Source organism: Falco cherrug, chromosome 4, assembly GCF_023634085.1.
Source record: "Falco cherrug isolate bFalChe1 chromosome 4, bFalChe1.pri, whole genome shotgun sequence".
Lineage (NCBI taxonomy): Eukaryota > Metazoa > Chordata > Aves > Falconiformes > Falconidae > Falco > Falco cherrug.
Genome location: NC_073700.1, coordinates 104,293,797 through 104,314,877, shown reverse-complemented (window position 1 = coordinate 104,314,877; position 21,081 = coordinate 104,293,797). Strand labels below are relative to the sequence as shown.

The 21,081-nt window shown below is 41.6% G+C and overlaps 1 protein-coding gene across 6 annotated transcripts in view; it reads left to right on the top strand.

Annotated features, from left to right (window-relative positions):
* The window catches only part of RARB (retinoic acid receptor beta), a 334,498-nt gene that overhangs the window by 225,112 nt on the left and 88,305 nt on the right, over positions 1–21,081 (top strand). Inside the window, exon 1 of one of the 6 annotated variants that reach the window (XM_005445847.4) lies at positions 14,574–15,234. The exons of 4 other annotated variants lie outside the window; for them this stretch is intronic. In XM_005445847.4, the coding sequence (XP_005445904.1) occupies positions 15,078–15,234 (157 nt within the window). In that variant the 5' untranslated portion in view covers positions 14,574–15,077. Of the gene's footprint in view, positions 1–14,573; positions 15,235–21,081 lie in introns of those variants that run through there. One more of the 6 variants, XM_005445849.4, reaches the window with a different exon arrangement.

Here is a 21,081-nt window from a genome sequence, read left to right as displayed (position 1 = left end):
CCTCATCCTTTAGTTTCCTAGCCTTTCAACATGCCAGTCTGGTCATGTTTGTAAGCCATTCTTCTAAGTCCTTAAAGCTGAAGACTTCTTAAATGAAAACTGAGTTGCTCACTTGACTGCTGAAACTTAGATGAAGAGAAGAAAAAGGGTTGTTTTTCTTTAGTTCTCACTGTGAAGTTGAGAGATATGGCAAAATTATTTAAGATTCTTCTCATACTTTAATAACTTTCTTTAAGGCTGAGGGATAAGATGCGGAGCCTTAATAAAAACCCTTTTTTTTAGAAAATCATCACAGCATCCACTGTGACTCGGCTTTGCAACAGCCACCACAGATCCTGCTCTTCGCCATACAGTAGCCCGGTGTAGTGTATGTTACAAAACTTCCCTTTGTACGGGCAGCAACACTAATACGCAGAAGGCATTCAGCCACCAAAAATACCTTCTGTAATGAGGAAAGAGCACGTGAGCTTGTGCTTGGCATTTGTCTACACCCTCACTGTCACTGTGCTGTAAGTGGTCCATGTAGCCAAGAGTAATTATTAGAAACGTGTTTTCCTGAAGCACAGTGCAGACTCCGTACAACTCTGCAAATGGCTGAATATAAACCCAAGCGGCAGGCGAGTGCAAGGTCACGTTGGTATGAGGTGAATGTTCTTGTGTTCAAGGGGAATTTTTTAAAAGAAAATTAAATAAGCTTCCTTTGGATTCATAAAGTGTGATGTTAACTCAAAAGTAGTAATGTTAAACTGGTGGCGAGTGAGAGGCTTTGTGAGGGTTGTTTTGGTCTTGTATAATGGGATTGGTAAGTTTTTGGAAAAAAAGGACAATCCAAGAACAAAGCAATGCGGTTCCATTGAAGAACTGTCTGTATATTGTAGAGGTTCCCAGTGTGAGCTTTATCTCTTCCCAATGAGTGATGCATCCAAGCCCCAAGAGTTCATAAAATCTCAGCATGGAACATTTGGATACAGGTTTTTGACAGACTAGCAGAAATCTTACATGCAGGTGCAGGTCACAGTTCTGAACTTAGACTTCATGCTTTCCTGAGCCCAAATCTAGAGCAACAGAGAAAGTGAGGCATGCTCTGAGGATCCTGAAATAGTTTAAAATCACAGGCTGGCTCTGCATTTCTGTGAAGGACGTCACAAAGTATTTTTGTTCTGGAGCTCATATATTCTTTTACTAAAGCCTCTTGCTTCCAGTGTCTAATAGCCTAAAGAGGCCTATTAATTACGCAAAAAGCTCTGCTTTATCAGTTGACTTTCTATGGTTCTTGATGTTACTCTACTGTTTGTTTTCCTACTTGTCATCTTTTCTTCCTCCTTTAGTTGAGTATGTGTTTGAAGTTAGTTTTAAAGGAATAAAATTGCACCCATTTATTTACATAGCAGCAGTCAAAGCACGATATTCTATTCTCCAGAACTCAGTACACACGAAAAAAGTTCATCTGCTGGTTTGCTATCCTGAAATTGCAGGAACTTGGGTTTTCTAAACCCTCCTCCTTTTTATGAGTAATGATTAAAAGGAAAAAAAAATCTGCCAGGAGCACAAAACCTCTAAGTTATTGTCATACTGGTGGCACTTGATAAAGCCATGTAATAGGTTTGTGGGAGAGGCCTTCGAAAGAAAGAACCATCTCTGTGTCTTTCAGTGGGAACTCAGAATAGGAAAGCTGTGGCTTAATTCCTTACGGTGTTTTCTTGGCATCAACTCTATCTCCCCAGCTCTTATTCAGGCTGAAAGAAAGGGCGGTTTTGTTTTGTTGTGTTTTTGCAAGAGAGTAAAATAAAATCTTAACTGTGTTTTTCTTTTTAATATTGGGAGCATAATAAGGTCGCTTAAGAAAAAGAAAGCCAACCAGTAAGCCTGGAACGTCTCTCATTTCTTTAACAGCTACATAGTGTGTGCAGCTGAGAGCTGCCAGTTGGATCCTAGCAGGGGAGAAACCACTTTAGTTTGTTTGGTTTGTATATGGAATAACATTTTTCTTGCCTTGGAATACTTGTTTGTCATCACTCCCCCTTTGTGTTTATGTTCTGCTTGGAAATAGTCTCCGTGCTGTATATGCATTTGCCAGGATGTGCACATAAACAATGTTCCATTATGGCCCACTCTGCATACTCCTTATTTACACCATATACATTCAGCAGTAAACACGTTGGGGAATGACAAGAGCGCAAACTCTTCTAGGCCCCTTTTTTCAGTTAGTCCAGACTTTCTGCCATATGCTTGCTGAGGTCCCACTTCTATTCATGTTTTTATTAGGTAGAAAAAAAGTGTCCAGACTTCCAACAAAGCAGCTTTTGTGTTCTCTGTCAAAAAAAATCTTCTCCTATGAAATGTTGATAGAAGTACCCAGAGCCCTTGTGGGGGTGCAGAGTCTGAACAGGCCCATGGTGAAAGCAAGGGAAGGGAGTGCAGGGGAGCTGGGGTACAATTTTTGCTTCTTGTGTGCTGTGAATGAATATCACTTAACTTTCTTTTTCTCCAGTTTTCCATTTCGCAGCCAGGGCCGTATCCCTCATCCTGATGCTTGTTACAAAGGCGACATTTTTAAAATGCTAAAGGCTTACAGAATTTTAGCTGAAAGAGGCGAGAGAAGAAAATACTGTTTAGTGTAGCATAGAATGGAAGTTTGACTTAGAATATATGCTGTTTAGTAAAACTGTCGAACCATGGTAGAAAAGTTTTACAGTGGCATAAATCATTTTTAGTGACTCTGCACTTGAAAATGGTCAGATTAGATCTTTTTCTCATTGATTTTGTATTTGGTTAATGATTCCAGTCCTGAGATCATAAAGCTATATAAGATGTAAAAGATACGGGAAAATATCTTTAACCTCTACATTTAAACTATGTGTTTCTTTTGACATTGAAATACTGCAATGACCTGGTAATGTTTTCCAATGTTTTAATTTTTGCTGATGTACAAAAATATCACAGAAGAGCTGATTCGTAATTATTACGCATGGTATTGCATAAATTTCTTCCTAATTAAAAAGCTTCTAAATTCTGAATAATCAATTTATGAAGGCATATGGTTTTGACAAATTATACATTTAATTTCTAAAGATTTATTAGAAATTTGACCTGCAGCTAGTTAATTATGGTTATAGTACTGATGCAGTAATACTGGAGATTGATTTAATGATATGGTTGAAAATTTATTTTGATATCACCTACCTTAGCAGGACATGGGAATACACCTACATTTTGTACCATCTTGTTCATTATGCAGGAAGGCATTAGTTTAATGAAGAACACAAATATTTGATAGGTGTGTGTTGGCATTAATATGAAAAGGTACTTTCAACAGAGCATAAGGATATTGAACCTAGTCCTTCAGGTTTTACCCTTTCAGAGGCTACGTTTCCAATGGCATCAGTGATAGTTTTAGATGAATAATAGCAAAATATGAACCTTTTGTAAAAATCCACAGTAAGAAATGAAATTCATTTTTGCTACTTAATTTTTGGACCACAAAATATTTCTGAAGTACCTCTCTTTGGACTAATCTCCCATCCACTATCTTGATACTCTTAGTTTTATAAAGTCAGCAGCTAAGTTATTCAAGAGGAGCTTTCAAGATACCATGCCGGAAGCCAAATTAAATAATAAATACGTTTTACAATGGTATCTTTCTATCCCATCTGGATTTATAAGTGGTTTTGAGAACCACACAAAGAAAATACAGATGAACTTTTAGAGTGTGAAAAGTTTAGAAAAGCAAGGCATATCTTAAACACATAGGTATTCCTTTTAGTAACATACAGAGGTTACCTATTTTTCTAAAGCAATCAAGAAAGAAAGAAACTTTGAAACAATTCTCGGTGTTGTTTGAGCAAATTAATTCTTGTTTCTTCTGACTACTCCCGGCCTAAATGGGAGGCTCAGGAGCTGCTACTGAGTAGTGAATCTCCTTCATGAAGAGATGTTGGTGGGAGGGCTGCATTACAGGACTGGCTGTGTCCATGTGTGAGAATGGTGGGTGAGGCAAGAGGAGCAGAAGACTTGGTTCAAGGTTTTTCTCCTTTGAACCCTCAGCTAAGGGTGTCTCTGAGTCTTACTGAGGACAGGAAAGGTGTAGTCTTACTCTGCTTGTCCGAGGTGGGACAGTGTCAGTGGTGCCTGCCCTTTCCTAGCCTTGATTAGTGCCTGTGGTACCGTAAGTCCAGTTCTGTGTGCAAAAAGAACAAAAAGAAGAAATGAGGTAGATGGTTCTCGCTTACTATGACCAGAAGATGGTCAGAAAGAAGTGTACATCACATCACTCTGATCTCTTTATTTTCTCCACTGGAAACCTAGTAGCTCCTTTTTCCTAATAGTATGCAGCTGTGGCTCACAGCAGTGAAGTGTGACCGCACGAGGTGCACTCCAAGGGAGGACGTGTGCCCTTCCTGGTCCCTATGGTCTGTCTTGCTCTCTGACAAGGAGGGAAACCAGCGGGGCTGAATTGTAACATTTTAAAAAGAGAGCTTTAGGAGTCTTTGTCCTAGATGTTGACATTTTTAGATTCAAACTTCATTATTCTTGATAACCAAGAAAACAGGAATAATATTATTCTAACTGTATGTAATATCGATGCTTATATTTAATGTATATACACATAAATGTAATGCAATTCTAAAAACAAAATAGGGAAATGGCTGTGATGAAATACATTGAGATTCTCATGTAATTACTTGATGCCATTAATTAGAAGGGGTTATTAGGAAAAACACCAGCTAGTATCATAAGACTTGCAGGAGTTTTTTAAGAGTTTACAGTAGGCGGCTGTACAATTCTGGATGAAAGCAACACATTCACTGATGGTGAAAAAATTCTCTTATAGATTAATTAAGTACTACCTCTGCCAGCTGAGGGCTTTTTAATGCTTCAGTAATCATCTAGACAGAAGTCAATGGGTGGACAGAATTTGGGTGAAAGAGACCATTGATACATCATAAATGCGGTCCAGATAGGATCCCCACAGACTAAGCATGAATCATTTTATGAAAAATACATTGTATGTTTTGTATATGTCACAACACCTGATGATATAAAATATAGCTTAGACTGACCCGAATTCCCTGCATTCTCCGTTCATTGTACCGTCAGTATCCCGTGGTGAGTCAAATAGCTTTGCTTTTACCTTAGTAGCACTTGACTCATTTTTTCCAAACAATTTTTGTAAACCTATGAAATTATTCTGAAGCAGGAGGAGGAAAAGGTCTCTTAAATCATGCCAGATAGTTAACTGGGAAAGGGTTAATCTGCCCGCAGGAGTTGCTATGTAACTGAGTCCTGCTGGGAGAGTCAGGGTTTGCAGCCAATGGGACTCAGCGCCACAATACAATGCATCTATCTTGTATTTCTTATGTGTTGTCACTTATTGGAGTTTTTCTGAACTGGAATTACACTCCTGCTCCTTTCCTACTCTCCTGCCGAGTCTTAAATAATTGTATTTCACACCAAAGTCGGAACGTAACAGTACAATGGTGTGCATTTATCCCTGAAAATGTTACTTTGGACAACTCTGAGTAGCATGTAGAAGGATCTCATGCACCAAAACTAGGAAACTTTTAAAATATGAGATTTCCCAAAGAACTTCAGGGTAGCACATGCCTTGGTTCACTTTCAGTCCTCCAGAAAGCCTCCTGCCTTTCTGTTCTCACCTGTGCACGCAGCCTTCAGTGCATTTGCTTGTGCAGAAAGAGTGGCTAATGTCTCAACCTTAAGCTGTTCCTTCCTGCCTAAGGTATTTCAAGAAGCCAGTATTGATTTTCCCTGCGTCTCGATTAGACTCTCTGTTTAGCTATTCCTCTTCTCTAAGGCCACTCAAGGCTTGAGGACTGATGCATGAATTCTTTAATTTCTCCTTTAGAAGAACCAGGTGTGTTTTCTCAAAGTCTCAGAGCTCAAGCAGAGCCTCTGTGGTTGCGTCAATATATTTGTATGGAAGAGGTGGCACTTCTGAGGGGGGTTTTTGTTGTCTTTTTTTCTTTTTTCCCAGAGAACATCCACCCACAGTCCCTTTGAAGGCTACTGATAAGATGAGGGAGAGACTAAGCTTGTCCTGTAAAAACACTACTTAGGCATCTCTGCTTCGGCTGTTGGGTTCTGATAGGAAGCAAGAGAGTGGAGTGGTATTTGTCAACATGTGGTTCAATTCTCAGTAAGTTTTACACTTCACTCATATCTTTTTGCCTCATTTTTTCCAGTGAGGTTCTGCCTGGTAATTTGTGTTAGCAAAACTCTTAGCCTTTCTTACGTGCTTGTGCAGTCCTGCCTCTGAGTGACATAACGTTCCTGCATTGTTCGTCTAGCAGAATAGGCTTGAGTATCAGTGGTGTGTGCCTGTACGCTCAGTAAGTCGATTAAAAAAAAAAGCTTCAGAGAAATTTAGGAATCCAGCAGGTGGACCTCTAACTTTTAAAGGTCTTTAAATAACATGTGTTCTCTAACCTTTCATTTAGTTTAGTCATTTAGGAACTGGTTGTAGATAACATGATGCTGTACTTTTTGAGGAGAATTCCAACACATTTCTTAGAGTTGGGAATGTGCAAATGCCTCATTCTTGTTACTAAACCTCCTATGGGTTGAGGCTTACTTCCCCCACCCATCAATCTCAAGAATTCCTTGAAGAAGTTGGGCTCTGTCTTCTGGCATATCCTTTGGGATATTTCATGCCAAAGACAGAATGGATGGATGCAGCAAGGGTAAGATCTCGGAGCCTTTCTGCAAAGGAAAGAGTTTTCTCCCACACATTCTTCTTTGTACATATCCATATAAAGATGGGTAAAGTCTGTACTTCTGGTAGCCTCATCAGAATACATGGAAGATCTGTGTCCCATGAATGAGAAAACTGTTCTTGAAGATGTTTGCCCAAAACCGTGTATCGATGAAAAGGAATTTTTTTTTTTTTTAGTGTGATGGCAAGGTCTATGCAAAATTGTTAGGAGAAGGCTCAAGACACCGAAATGAAGACTTTTAGTTTGGTTTATGCAGAACAAATTTGATAGTTTTATAGACCTGTCAAGCCTGTTATGCTGCATTGCATGCTTAGAGACCACTTTGTGCATCCTTCACTACATGTGGCACAAAGGTCCCTTAAGGGCAAAAAAATCATCCTGCATAATGGCTAGGACAACATGCTGTCGGCCACCACAGTCTCTTAACTGCACCCCAGCTCTGTAAGTGCTCTTTGATTAAAGCATGTGTGTCAGTCATGATTCCCTGAGCATGACCATAATATGCCTGGACATTCAGTCTCTTCTATGGCCCAGTATTGGAAATCTTGTACACCAAGGGTATGGGAATTTGCAGATCTGTGTACTCATATGGGACTACCTTAATGAAGCAGCTTGAAGCCAGGCAGATTTTTCTTTGTGTACTTAAATTGCAGAAGTCAAGTAGAATTTGAGGAATGCACCAAAGAACAATTTGATAGGTGTGTTCTAGTAGAGTTTGAAAACCAGGAAACATCTTGCAAGCGTTTTAGACTGGACATCATTCATGCTGCCACTGCTTGTCCTGAATGCAAGTGAAGTCCAGCCCAGCCTGATTTTTGGTGAGGTCTTGTTTACCTTTTCCTGTTACATTGGCGTAACAGCTTAGGGAAGAAGGTGATCTTTCCTTTTTGAAAGAGTTGTAGCTGCAACAGCCCAATTGTGGATAGCTATTGTAGCATAAAAGGGATGTACAGAATCCCTTACCCACTCAGCAATGGTTAGTTATACTATGGTAACCTGTATGCTTGTAAAACTGACCCTGTTAGCCAAGTTTACTTTTCAGGCTATGTCAGTACAGTTAACAGTGATAACAATGTTCCTGGAAGGACATGTGCCCTCGGTTAATTCACACAGTATCGATGGCACATACTCCACAAAAAAAAAAAGGGACACCAGTTTGCCAAATATGTACCTCAGTTCCTGGGTAATCCTACCTCATTTACAGCAAAAAAACACACAGGCTGTTCCCCAGACTGTACCCAAATAGAAACTACATCTGCACGATAAAACAAAGGTGTAATTTTACAGTGCTTTAGGGCAACAGGTGGAGTAGATGGGTTAGCATAATGACCATCATGACCAGCAGATTTCAGGTGGTGTCACCACATTGTCATTGCTGTCATTACCTTTGCTAGCCAAGTAGCCATACCAGCACATTTTCCAGTCACTCCTTCGTTTTGCTTTTTAAGATGCCCATAGATACAACATTGGACTGTTCTTTCAGTGTTTGATGTAGGTTTGGGAACTAGCTAAGTGGGAAATGGATTATCATGAATAACATGTGTCAAACTGTGGATCTGTGGCCATTTATACTAATGGCGTGATCCAATCCGATCTGCATCAGGCTTTGTGTCCAGAGCTCTGTGCAAGTGTGTTTCAGCTGTTCCTGGCCTCTGGGATCCCTCTATATGGGTTTTCCAAGCAGCAGCCTTAAATGCTGCTTAAGTCTGTCTTAAGTTAAATGAGGCTTAAGTAAGGTTTGGTCTTTGTTAGGATATATGTCTGCACTGAGCTGTAGTTCCAGTAACTCCTTGGTAACTTTGGTCGCTTGTTGGAAAGCCGCTAGAGCAAACTTCACCAACAGTTTAAGCTGCCGTTAGAACCTCTAGAAATACTGTTGCCCCAGTTTAGATTCTGATTACAGCTAGGGTGGTAAGCTGTCTATGTTTGGAACTCCATTGATTTTGCATTTTCTAATGTTAGTTATTTACACGTTGTGAGACACCTTGCAGGATATCAGAACATCAAGAAATACTACCCTTTTGGTTAGGTAACTTTCTTTCCCCTCCCTAAAAAAAAGGCAGAAACGAAACAGTTACGCGAATCGCCTTTTGGAGTCTCTATTTTGTTTTTAATGGAGCTGCATGCTCTTTCTCCTTCAGCCAACCATGAGCGTATTCAGCATATAGGAGACTTTATTGTTAGTAGTAGTATTCTCTGCAGTTTAATATTCAATATTTCTACTTGCTCTTCTGCTCTTTCTTACATCTTGCTTCTACTTACGTTTTATAGATCTCCCAGCTTTCATTCTCCCTGGATTATATAATGCAATGTGTCAGTACCATGTGTGGCACTCCAGTTACCTCAGCATTTCCATTATAACTCTATGTTTGAGGGATTTATAGGCTAGCAGTAAAAATCTCTTTCTTGGCTAAACCTTGAAACAGCAGTCTCTGGTCATTTAAAAGGAAAACAAAATGAAACAAACTCTGCCCCCCCCCCCCCCCCCCCCCCCCCCAATGCTGTTTTCTGACAACCATTTAGTAGTGGTGTTTGCACTGCAGGATCCTCCTAAATAGCAAGCGTAGTTCAGTATGTAGCCAGATTTTAATGTAATAATGTTTTTTCTTTTTATATCCTTCAAAATACATGTCATCCCCTCCTTAGGCACATGATGTCATTGCCTCCTTGCCAACCTTTCTGGAGCCTACAGCAGTCAGCCTTTGGGGCCTCAGAGAAGTGCAGTTTGGTCTGTGCTCTCCTTTATTTGCAACGTGGATGAGTTTTACAGTGTTTTTAAAAAAATATTTTTCCTCCTTTGTCTCAAAGCCCAATAATATACTACCTCCTCCTGTGTCATGGAGCTACAAATTTATCACAATCCAAAAAGACATTGGCTATATATGAATATCTAGAATATCAGGGTTATTACCAAAAACAAATTTGGAAAGGATATTAAATCTCATGCTTTAATGCTTAAGTGATTTCCTGTTAGAGAACAGGCTATTAGAGGACCTATGGGTGAGTTATACTTTGCCAATCACTGGAGATTCCTATATTTTCCTTAGAAAGGTCTAGTAGTGGTCACTCTTGGAAATGGATTGCTGAACTAGATATACTTCCAGTTTTATCATATAGGGCAGTTCTCTTCCCCTGCCTCTAGGCCAGAGGAGTGTACAGCACAGTATGGATTCTAAGAAACGTGGTTGTGTGCTCAGGTTTGTGGAGATGAATTATTTGTGTAGCCTTTAAGTTAAGGAATCAGCTTTAAAGGCATCTTCACAAATACATATCCACTGATTAAAACAGACAAAAAGCCTTTATCATTAAGTGACTTGCAGACTGGTTGCATGCCCGAGTTCTGTGTCTGGAGCTGACTAACTCTGCTTTTCCCATCTAAAATAAAATACTGCTCTGCACTGAATAGCCTTTTGCCAGTTGCTGTGATATATTTCAGGCCTGAAGTAATTCTTCCTGTTACGTGCAAATTCCTGTTTCAGTCATTGCAAGCTGTGCATAGTAGCAATATAGCAGTCAGAAGATACCCCCTTTTTCACTTAATTTCACTGTACTTCATGCTTTTCCGTGTCGTTTATGCCATTTTATGCCAGCAATTTTACTGTTTTATTTCTTCAGGGCAATTCTTGCTCACGGGTTGGTACCTATTTCCTCAGGACTACCTTGGAGTTTTAAATATTCAGCTGTTCTCTTGTGACCCAGTGATTTTCTTCCTCATAATCTTTTGACATCAATTCATGTGCTTGAGACATGAGGAAAACATCCTTCAACACTGAAAAATACATGTAGTGAAGGGGGATTCAGGCTTTCAGATTTGAAACCCCTGTATCACCGGGGGGGGGGGCTGGGGGGGGTGTGGGGGACCCTCCAGGGCAGACAAGTACTGTTTCGTATTAACATCTATTCTCAATGAAGAGGTAAAAATCAAAGCCCCTGTGTGTGAGGCAGGCTTAGTGAACTGCCAGTGATTCTCCCAGCAACTGACACAAAGGAATCTGTGAGTATCAAAGCTGAGGCAGCAAGCTTGGTGTCAGCTCTTGCCTAGGGAGTAGAAGAAAACATCACTTTGTCTCTGCTTTCACTGCTTAAACACACACATCATTCACTAGTAACCATTTACTCTGCTGTCAAAACTGTTTCAAGAGAGTGCTACATTTGATTAATACTAAAATGCATGCATGAAAAAAACCCAGTCTGCTTCCCCTGAGGTACTTTGGGAGAATTTTTGCATGTACTTCTTAATTTTTCCATCCTATAAATATGCCTGTAATATTCCAGGAGTACTCTGTTGCTTCTAGTAAAGTAATTTTTATTGGAGAGCCCAGTGCACTCATCCTGATTCTAGTTAATGCTCTCTTTCTGTTGGTGAAGCATATTACGGCACCCTGAGCCTCTTGTACTAACGAAAAAGTGACCAGCGCAAACATGTGTGCAGTACATGATTCATAGTGCTGCTTTTCTGAATTGTCCAGTGGGTAATTGCAGTACAAAAACCAGAGAAACAGATGTAGACCCTAAACCTTGGCTGTAAATTTTTGTTTTATGATTATGGGTTTCAAATGTGCTATGTCACACTGACAAATATACAGTAACACCAAAGGAAATAGATTTCTGACTTGAACTTTTGGTTTTTATTTCACTTGTGGCTAAGAATATGTTTATTGTAAAGTTTCTGCCATCACAGTCTGAGAGAAAACAGATCAAAGCGGTGATGTGAAATCAGTTTCTTTGCACGGATAAAGGGGAAGATACTGGAGAGTTGTTGCCTACTCGCACCTTTATGGGAGCTGTGTAGGCATTTAAAATACGTGGCAATACTTAAAGTTTCATTACATTTGAATTAGAGGGCTATTAGTTATCACAGTGATTAAGGTTAGTCCCGATCTAGATTAGAAAATACACCCCATTTTAAGAATGTAGCTTTTCCTGATACTCTTCTTAAGAAAAACAAGTATGTTATTTCAGAGTGAAATATGAGATACATAAATTACTGTACTGTAGAAATAGTATGCAAGCAAACCATTAGGCTATTAGAAGACTTCGTTAATTACATGTGATTTTAGGAATAAGTATAAGCATTAGCACAATTATTATTCATAATAAAACATGATGAGCTACCTGGCTCATTTAGATACAGTGAGAAAAAGTAATCTTTTTAAATTCATATGTAGTTAAGTGTGACTTACTTACTGACACTTACTTTCAGAAGTGCCCAGTCTAGATTTTAAGGTACAACGGGCAGGTTTTATTTTTAAATATGGTATTATAAGACTGCTAATAGAATAAATATAACTGTATTTCTGTTTGTCTGATTTTGTTTATTTTAACTCACATGGGCAATATGTTTTTCTTGGCATAAGCTTAAACTGTTCCAAGAGCCATGGTCCACACAAAATGCTGTTTTCTCCCTAAATTGGAGACTGACAAAACATACTGTGTTTTGTGTCATTCTTTCCAGTTATTTTTGTGGTGATACATTACATATTCCAAATTTCTTGTGCATCCTGTGTCATCTGGTTAGAAAATACTCTTTTTAGTTTAGCTTTGCTACTCAAAACAAAATTGTAGCAACACAGCCAGCTGAGATGTTAACAAAAATTTAGCTACTTGTCTTTTTAATACCACAAATGCTACTTGCTGTGCTGAAATGGTGTAAACAAACCTTCCCTGAAGGATGGCTTTTTCAATAAATGAGCGCTATGCATAATTTTTGGATTAGTGTCAGGGGCTTCTTCAGCTGAGGAGTACAGGCTGGGGGAGGACACCCCAATGGACTGAGAAAGACCTTAAAAAGTCCTTAAAAAGACGTTGTTAGACTCCAGCATTTGTAACTCTTCTGCCTGGAAGGAAAATGGGAGGGAGAGACTGCCTGCTGCAGGGACAGCCAAAGCTCTCCCACCGGAGGGGAAGGAGGCCTAAGAAAAGCTTTTGTTTTTATCTCTTCAAGCGGATTTGTTTCCAGATTGCAGCAGGTCTTTTTGCTGGCTGCTGGTTTTCAACATGGGTATATCAGTTTCAGGGAACAAGTGTGTGTGCTGGGGGGAGGGGGTTGGTTTTGTTTTGTTGGGGGGGGGGGTTGTTAGTTTTTGAACCTGTGTGAAAAGTTTTGTTATACAATCTGCAGGCATTGTCAGAGGGCTTTCGGTTCATCAAAGGACTTTTTGTGGAGAGGGGACATGGGATCCATTAAAGTGGCTTGTGCAGCTCCCAGACTGAGTCTCTGCCCAGCGTTTCTTTACAGTCACCAGTTGTGTGCCATGTCTGCACACAACATCCGTCCCTTGCTCTACCCACCTCCTGTCTTAGGCTTTTCAAGAAACGGGTAGTAATCGAGGGTTTCATTTTCCAGTTTCTGAACCTGAGCTAGCTTTGAGGTGGGAAGCGAGGCTTCTCATTGCCCCAGGAAACCTCACTCAGAGCTGGTGCTCAGTCCGCCGGGGCTGAGGAGGCTTGGCTTATTTGCTTAAAATGAAAGCGTGCACTTGGTTGTTGAGCTCATGTGCTTTCCAGTGGGGCAGAGGCTGTTTCCAGGCTGTTGTTTTTCATATCTAAAGTGACCCTAGGAACATGGACTGGCGAAGGCCTCCATGGAGTCTTTCTCTGTAAGCAAGTTTTTGCAGAAGGTGGTTATCTACCTTGAAAGCACAGGGCTCCCTGCTGGCTTAATGCAGGTGGTGGGCCAGCACAGTGCTGGCTGTGGCACGCCGGCCACAGCCCTGTGAAGGCGGCGACACCTACTCCCGCCAGGAGGGAGGGCTGTGGGCAGCGCGGTTGCCGCGGAGACCTTAGCGGGTGTTTTGGCGGGAGCAGCCCTGTGTCTTCAAAATGGCTGCAAGGGGGTGGCCGGGGCTGCCCCCGTCCCGGGGGGGGGGGGGGATGCAGCCGTGGTCTCCCCTCCTGGCACCCTGTGGTGTGTCCCATTCCCCAGGGACCTGCCTGTGGCCTTTCTCCCCTCCTGGGGGGCCTGGGGCTCATTAGCCCTCTGAAAGCTGATACAGCCCCTCCAGGGCCAGGCAGGCGGCCCCAGCCCCTCTGTGCTAATCAGAGACAGGCAGGAGCTGGCGGCGGCGGGGCTGAGGAGAAGAGGGGTTGTGTGGCTGCTCCTGCCCTGGGCTGAGCGGTGGGGACAGCCCCTCCTGGGCAACCCTGGCGGGGAGGCCTGAGAGTGCTGGGCGATTTAGGAGCCGGGGTGAGGGATGGTGAGGAGAGATGGCACCAGCCTCCCCCACCTCAGGAGGGGCGGGCTTGTGAGGTCCCCCCGGGGAGTGGGGCTGGCACCGGCCATCTTCTCTGCTGGTGGCATTGAAGGAGGGGTCCCTGCTGGTGGGCGCGGGGACTGTGCTGCGATGAGGCTGCTCCAAACCCTGTCCCACCACCCCAGAAGTTGGGGCAAAGCCTGTGCCCGTAGCTCCGGCACGGCGGCAGACGCCTGCGCCTCGCTCATGGCCTCTGGGGAGGAAAGGAATGGGGGGGGGGGGCGCAGAAGTTTTAGCGAACTGAACTGCAATTCCAAAATGCTCTGTTCTCTACCGCCACCGAAAACACTGCCTCAGTTCCCAGCCCCCATGCCTTGGTCCTCATTGTTTCTTTGTAACTTCGCTATTTCGGGTGGGTTTGCAAGTTGGCCTCCCCGTCCCCACCCGCCATTGCCGCCCGCTCGGCGGCAGCGGGGCGACTCGGGCAGGGCCGGTGCTCGCCGCCGCCGCCCGCTCGCCCGCCCGCCCGCCCGCCTGCTTTTTTGCAGGGCTGCTGGGAGTTGTGAAGGCGTGTGAGAATCCTGGGAGCTGGTGATGTCAGACCGCTTGGGTCATTTGAAGGTTAGCAGCCTGGGAAGGGTTCACGGAAAGTTCACTCGCATATATTAGGCAATTCAATCTTTCATTCCCTGTGACACAAGTAGTAGGAAGTGAGCTGTTCAGAGGCAGAAGCATCTATTCCCGGCCGAGGGGGATCCCGAGGCCCTACCGGAGCTGTTTTTTCCCGGGGAGGCGGGCGATCGGCGCGGCGCGGGACGCGGCACGCACCCAGCCGGCGCCCGGGCAGCGGGGCTGACTCTAAAGACATTTCGGGGGCAATTGATGGGAGCTAAAACTTGGAATGCAGCTCGCTTCCCCCCATCTTGCTGGATTGGCTGGGCAGCCTGGAAAATGGTAAATGATCATTTGGATCAATTACAGGCTTTTAGCTGTGTTGTCTGTCATAATTCATGATTCTGGTCTGGGAAAAAGACCAACAGCCTACGTGCCAAAAAAGGGGCAGAGTTTGATGGAGTTGGGTGTACTTTTATGTGCCATTTTCCTCCACACCTAGAGGAAAGCACTTTTGCAGGCATTCTGTGCAGGGGGAATCATGTTTGACTGTATGGATGTTCTAGCAGTGAGCCCTGCTCAGATGCTGGATTTCTACACTGCGAGTCCGTCTTCCTGCATGCTCCAGGAGAAGGCTCTCAAAGCATGCTTCAGTGGATTGGCACAAACAGAGTGGCAACACCGGCACAGTGCTCAATGTAGGTCCCAACTGTTATTTTTCCACTTTAAAGCTGCTTTATTATTATTTTTATTTATTTATTTATTTATTTATTAATTAATTATTAAAAATACTTGTAATTAAGAGCAGGGGTAATGAGGGGTGGGGGGAGTTTTTTGTGCAAAATGTGGTTTTGCAAGCCTTTTTTCTTCTTTTGGTGAGAAAGGAAAAGGGAAAGAAGCACGGGACTGCTTTCTGTTTATCCCTTCTCATTGATTAACAACAGTTGTGGAGCCAAGTAGGAAAACATAAAATTATAATATAGCAAATACTTGCAAAACTCCAATCAGTGAAGGACAAATTTACGTAACATCTCTGTGGTATTTTTTCTTTGCCTTTTTAATCTAATTTTGTAGTGTGTTTGATAACCTGGATGCATGTTGTCTCAAAGTGCATTTTAGCAGAGCAGCCAAGCAATTAAAATGCTGCTCTGTATAGTTCTTGCAAAGACGTGGAATTGGAGTGGGTAGGTGCCATTCCAAAAATCAGACAGTAGTTTTAAGTTTCCTAAGAAAAGGCAATATTTCTTTGTACTGACCTTGCTGCCACCTTTCTTCTTCACTTTGTTGCTCTAAGAAGTTGCTGTTTTTCTAGAAAACTACTTACTGTGAACACCCTTTGAGTTTAACCATCAATTATTTCTATACCTTGAGATTCAGGCAGCGTTGCATTGGTAACGGAGGAGGGAGAGTTAGTAGCAGGACCTTCTGAAAATGTATTGTTATGTTATAGGGTCTTCATTTGTTGCTGAAATACATAGATGGTAAAAAATAGCAGTATTTTAACACCACGGTTTCAAGTTTGAGAAATGACAAAAAGTGCCAAAAAGTATCACCTTATACTCTGCATAAAAGCTTGCAGGATGCTTCACTGCTCTGAAGGTGATTTAGATAAATGACTTGGCTATGTATCAAAATGTTTTTAGCACACTCTCGGGCACTTCAGTACACCATTAGCCATATAATTCTGTTTGAAATTTTTATTTTGCTGTATGTTAAAAAGTTACCTAGGAATTAGAATAGTTCTTCTTTCGATACAGTTTATCTCGAAGGAGTGGAGGGGGGAATTGAAAAATAAATTAAATATATTTGGTGAAATAGAGGTTTTTTTCACTCTGCTCAAAAGTTTTCAGTCACCATATGACGTTTGTGTGGGCTGAGTAATGAAAACAGAATTGTAAAAATTAGTGACTACCAGCCTACAACACCGAAAATGTTTTGCTGTCTTTACAGTTAAAATGAGACTGTGAGGTTCAGCATGAGATGTTTATTTTCTCCGTGCTGTTTTCAAAATGCTTTAAATAAGAGATGAAACAAAGCTTTTACTTCAAAATAATGTTGCTAGCTATGGGAGAACATCAGTTAGGGGGAACAAAAAACCCGAAACAGATGTTTTACTAAAAATGTGTTTTCCTCCTTCCATGGTTTAAACTTTAGTGTAAGTTCAGTGTTGATATTGCGGAAACTTGGAATTAAATAAACTTTCCTGGAGTAGGAGGCATATGCTGTCGTTAAAAGCTTGCATTCACAAAATATTCTTTAAATAACTTCTGGTTTTAAAATGTCCTGCTCATTCTTTTGTACGCTGTTAATACCTAGAAGCAGGTTTCTTAAAAACAAAATATATGGTGTTTGTTCTTGGGCAAGTTAAACACAGGATTACCCTTATCAGAATGGCATGAGTGGTAAATATGTCATTTGCCTAGGGCCTGTGATAAGAGGCAAGTGTTGATAACAGCAAAGTTTAGCTAATCAAAGAAACTCATATTAACAAGAGTAAATAAAAAATACAGGAAAATGCATTCAGGAATCCAGTCTCATAACTTTGTAGGCAATAGGATTAATCTTCACTGCATGGGAATTTAAAGTCAGGCAGAAACCTGAATCATAATACAGTGGCTGTAATTTGAACTATGAAAGCTAATGGTATAGAAATGTGGAAGAGCAATTTAGTTTGGGTCCAAATGAAGAATTCTCTTTGATTTCTAGAGCAAGTTTTGGTTTTAATTTTGAAGAAAGCATAAGCACTTTATGTGTATAGGTAAATATATGTAAACGGATTATAAAATACTGAAGTTCCCACAGCATGTAAGATTTTACCTTGCATCTCATGACAATAATGACAAAACCAGAAATTTTGTGGTCCAGAAAGCTTTTAATGGTTTAAAGGTTGCTCCAGTACTTATAAATACAAAGACACCAATGTTTAATTCTAACTCAAGTGTCTCCTGATTTTCTAGTTTTATGAAGACCTCTGTGATTTAATGGAAAGTAATTGTAGTGAAATTTGTAAATTATTAGACCTGTAATAGATAGGTTTTTTTGGTCTAGTTTTTGGCTCTGCCATAAAAGCAGTACACCTGCAGCCATCACTTTAGGCCTTAGAAATATTGATAGAGACGTGATTGTAGAGTAAAAGGTAAATGGTTGTTGAGGGAATAATACACGGATTGTGCAGACTCTTGAACAGGCCAGTAACAATCCCAGACAGCATCAGGGCTTCAACTAAAATGCTGGCAAAACTGGCTGTTGCAGGGGTTAGGGCAGAATGCTGTAGGTCTCCAACTTCAGCACATCTTCAGTATGTTAATCCCGTTATGATTCACTAAGCAAGTGTACTCCTGCAGCATCACAAATTTTCTAGTCCATGAGGGTCTGCAAAGTAAAAATAGAGGGTAAGGCGCAACCCAAACATGACCTTAACTTGTGTGGTATTTTTTTGCCTCCCCTCTGTGGGAGGAAAAACCTGCTACGGGTTTGCAACGCAAATGTTAGCCACTGTATACCACAAGATGTGTTACAAGCACACAAGAAAACACCTAGTTTTGCACTGGTATGTGTTTATGTTTTGTGTGATATTAGTTTATATCATTGTAGGTTTAAAAACGAATTATTTATTTGCAAAGAAAACTATGGACTCAGAAATGAGAGTAGAACCGACTGCACTTTTAATCATGAGTCTATTCTCACTCATTTTCTTGTAAGATAAAAATCAGGTCAGTGTAATCAAATTAGACAAGAACAGTTCTTAAGAGGACAAAAGACTTAAGATTGCAAGAATGAGTATTTTCTATTTTTTTATGTAAAGTAGAATTTTCATCTTTCCTGTAGTGCGGTGACAACAAATACTAAAAGAAAACCAGTAACTTCTGGTGAAGTGTGAGCTAACTAAACATTGTAGAAGTGGGAATGGGACAGACCCTGAGAGAAGAGCTGCAAGGAATGGCAATTTGACCTTGGAAAAACCTATTAAAAAAAAGTCTTCATTAGTCTTCATTAATTAAACAGGCAGAAAAACAAATGAGCAGGCCCAAAACACTAGTAAGTTTGTTTGGCAGTATGTAGTGTTTCAGCTAATTTTATCAAGTAGAAGACTACTGCCTACCGCATTTTGTTGGGTTTAGGAGAAAAAGAAATTTGATGAAGGCAAAAGTTAAGGATATGCCAGCGGGACATAATAGGATGTCAAGGCTTGTGGAGTACACGGTTCTTATTTCAGTTTGGTGGGAAGTGTTTGCCTGGAGAGGATCTAGCAGGTATTAATGTTCAGAAAGTTCCTGAAGATGGGACTCCAAAAGGCATGCATTTTCCTTCTGAATTCCGGATTATTGCAATGTTTGGGTCAGGTTCTCGTTCCCTGCAAGCACTGGAAACATCTGCACTCAACAGAAAAAAGCTCAGTACTTTATTTTCTTTCATCTTTCTGAATTTAAAAACAAACATTTTGAAGTGAAGGACTTTTAATCTGCATTCCCAAGTATCAAATTGCTGCAGGTGTGTTTGCTAGTGCCCAGAAGGCAAGATCTGTTTGAACGAGGTTATTTTCTTTAAAGTTCATCTATAAACTTTACAGCCAAATCACTAGGACTGATTTGCTTAGGGATACAGTCTTTGTTTAAATTTTTATACTTGTAGCTTAATGCCCTGAAATATGTGATGAAAAGTGTTTGTTTCAGATCCCCTTCATTCAAAAAAAAAAAATTGCACAGGGATATTTTTCTTTCAAATTAATTGAAATGAGAACAACTATTCTTTACACAGACTGATACGGTTAGCTTGATTCAGCTGCTGGCACAGGAGAACTCTAATGGACACGCATCACTGTCAAAAACTCCTGCAAACAGAAATTACGAAAGGTGTTCGCTAGTGAAGTCAGGGGTGGGATAAGCTTGAAGGAAAAGCAGTGTATCTTTGGGTGACTCCCTTCTTGCCTAATGAGTCTGCAGCAAAGGTGCAACTTGTCAGAACAAAGCCAGGCTGGCTGGGCGCTGCCTCAAAGAGAGGTTACCGCGAAGTTAAGGAGTTGAAAGAGAGAGATAATGTTTCAGACAGTGAAGTTAGTCATCCTCACATCCAGTTAAATCCCCACTTACTGCTGAGCCGCCTTCGTTAACCATGCGTGCATCGTTCCTGCACTGCAGCCCGGCCGAGCTAAGGGGCTTTGCTCAGAGGTGCACAGGGAGCGAGGTGCCCCGGTCAGGGGATTATGCTTCCACCTCCCCTAAACACCCCAAATGACTGTTTTTGCTCAGGCCTAATTTATACACCACTCTTTACGCAGCCGATGAAGTACGGCTGTGTTACACAGCCAGCATTTAGATTTGGGAGCAGGGTTGTGAAAGGGACATTGTGCTCAGAAGGACTGCTGTCTGCTGCGGTCGGCTGTGCCGTGCCCCATCCTATTGAGACCTCAAAAGCAGAGCACAGCTGCGATGAGTCTCCAGATCTGTTTGGCCGTGGGGGCCAGTGCCGGTATGCATGCAAGTGGGGGGGAGCACCCTGCTCCCCCTTGTAGTTTCTGCCTAGGAGGCTGGCAGCAGCCTCTGAGCAGCAAGTTTACAGGGGCCAAATTAGTTGTGGTTTCGGAGGGCTTTCCAGAGCTTTGCTAGGCTGTCGCGCACAACCCCATGAGGAAAGGATATCAGTTGATGTATAAAATGGCCAAGGAGCTTTGGTAAATAGACTTTACCCTTCAAATCCAGAGGTCCTGGCAGCCACTGTGTGGGAGGGTGGGGTTGTACTTTTCCCCTTCCTGTACTTGGACACTTTTGATTATCCAGACTTTCTGGGACTGAGCAGGGCTGCCTAATAACAAAGCCTGCATAATATAATTGCCTAAATAGGCCTATTGTCCTTTTCAAGTCACTGTGCTGTGAAATCTTTCAACTTTTTGCTGAAAATATTGCATCTAACATTTAGATGGTTTAGTGGCTACGACAAGGAGGAGATCCTTTTCCCTCCTTTCTTGTTGCTGCGTGGTCGAGAAGCTGATTATATTATTGCCCCCTGTTGACTTTTACTCCTTTTGGGAAGCAGATATTTTAGCCCCTTCTGGCAGGGTAAACTGCCAAAAGTAATAGGCCTGGAAATACAAAGCTATGATTGATTTTGACCTTTGCTCACGTGCATGAAGTCTGTCCCCATGCACTGTGACCCATGCCACTTCTTGCTGAAATCCAAGCCCTTTCAAACCAAATGGAACCACGAAAATACAAGCCACAAAATGCTCAAAACTATTCTAAAGTAACAATAATTGTTTTCTCTGTACCTCAAGAAAAAGCTGAAGCAGGAGGATAGCAAAACTGGATTTTCTAGACAGGCAAACCAAGAGTAATGTCTTTCGACTGCTGCTGCCTTTTTGAGAACCATAATCTAGGCACAAGATAAACAAACTGGTATCATGTGGAAATGATTCTTCTGTGCAGTTTTTAAGTCACAGTAATCTTAGCTGTTCCTCCTAACTGTGATCAGTAAAGAACTTTCATCCAAAACTGTAGATTTTAAACTGTCTTTTTAAAAATAATCTAAGGTCTGGGATTTTATTAATT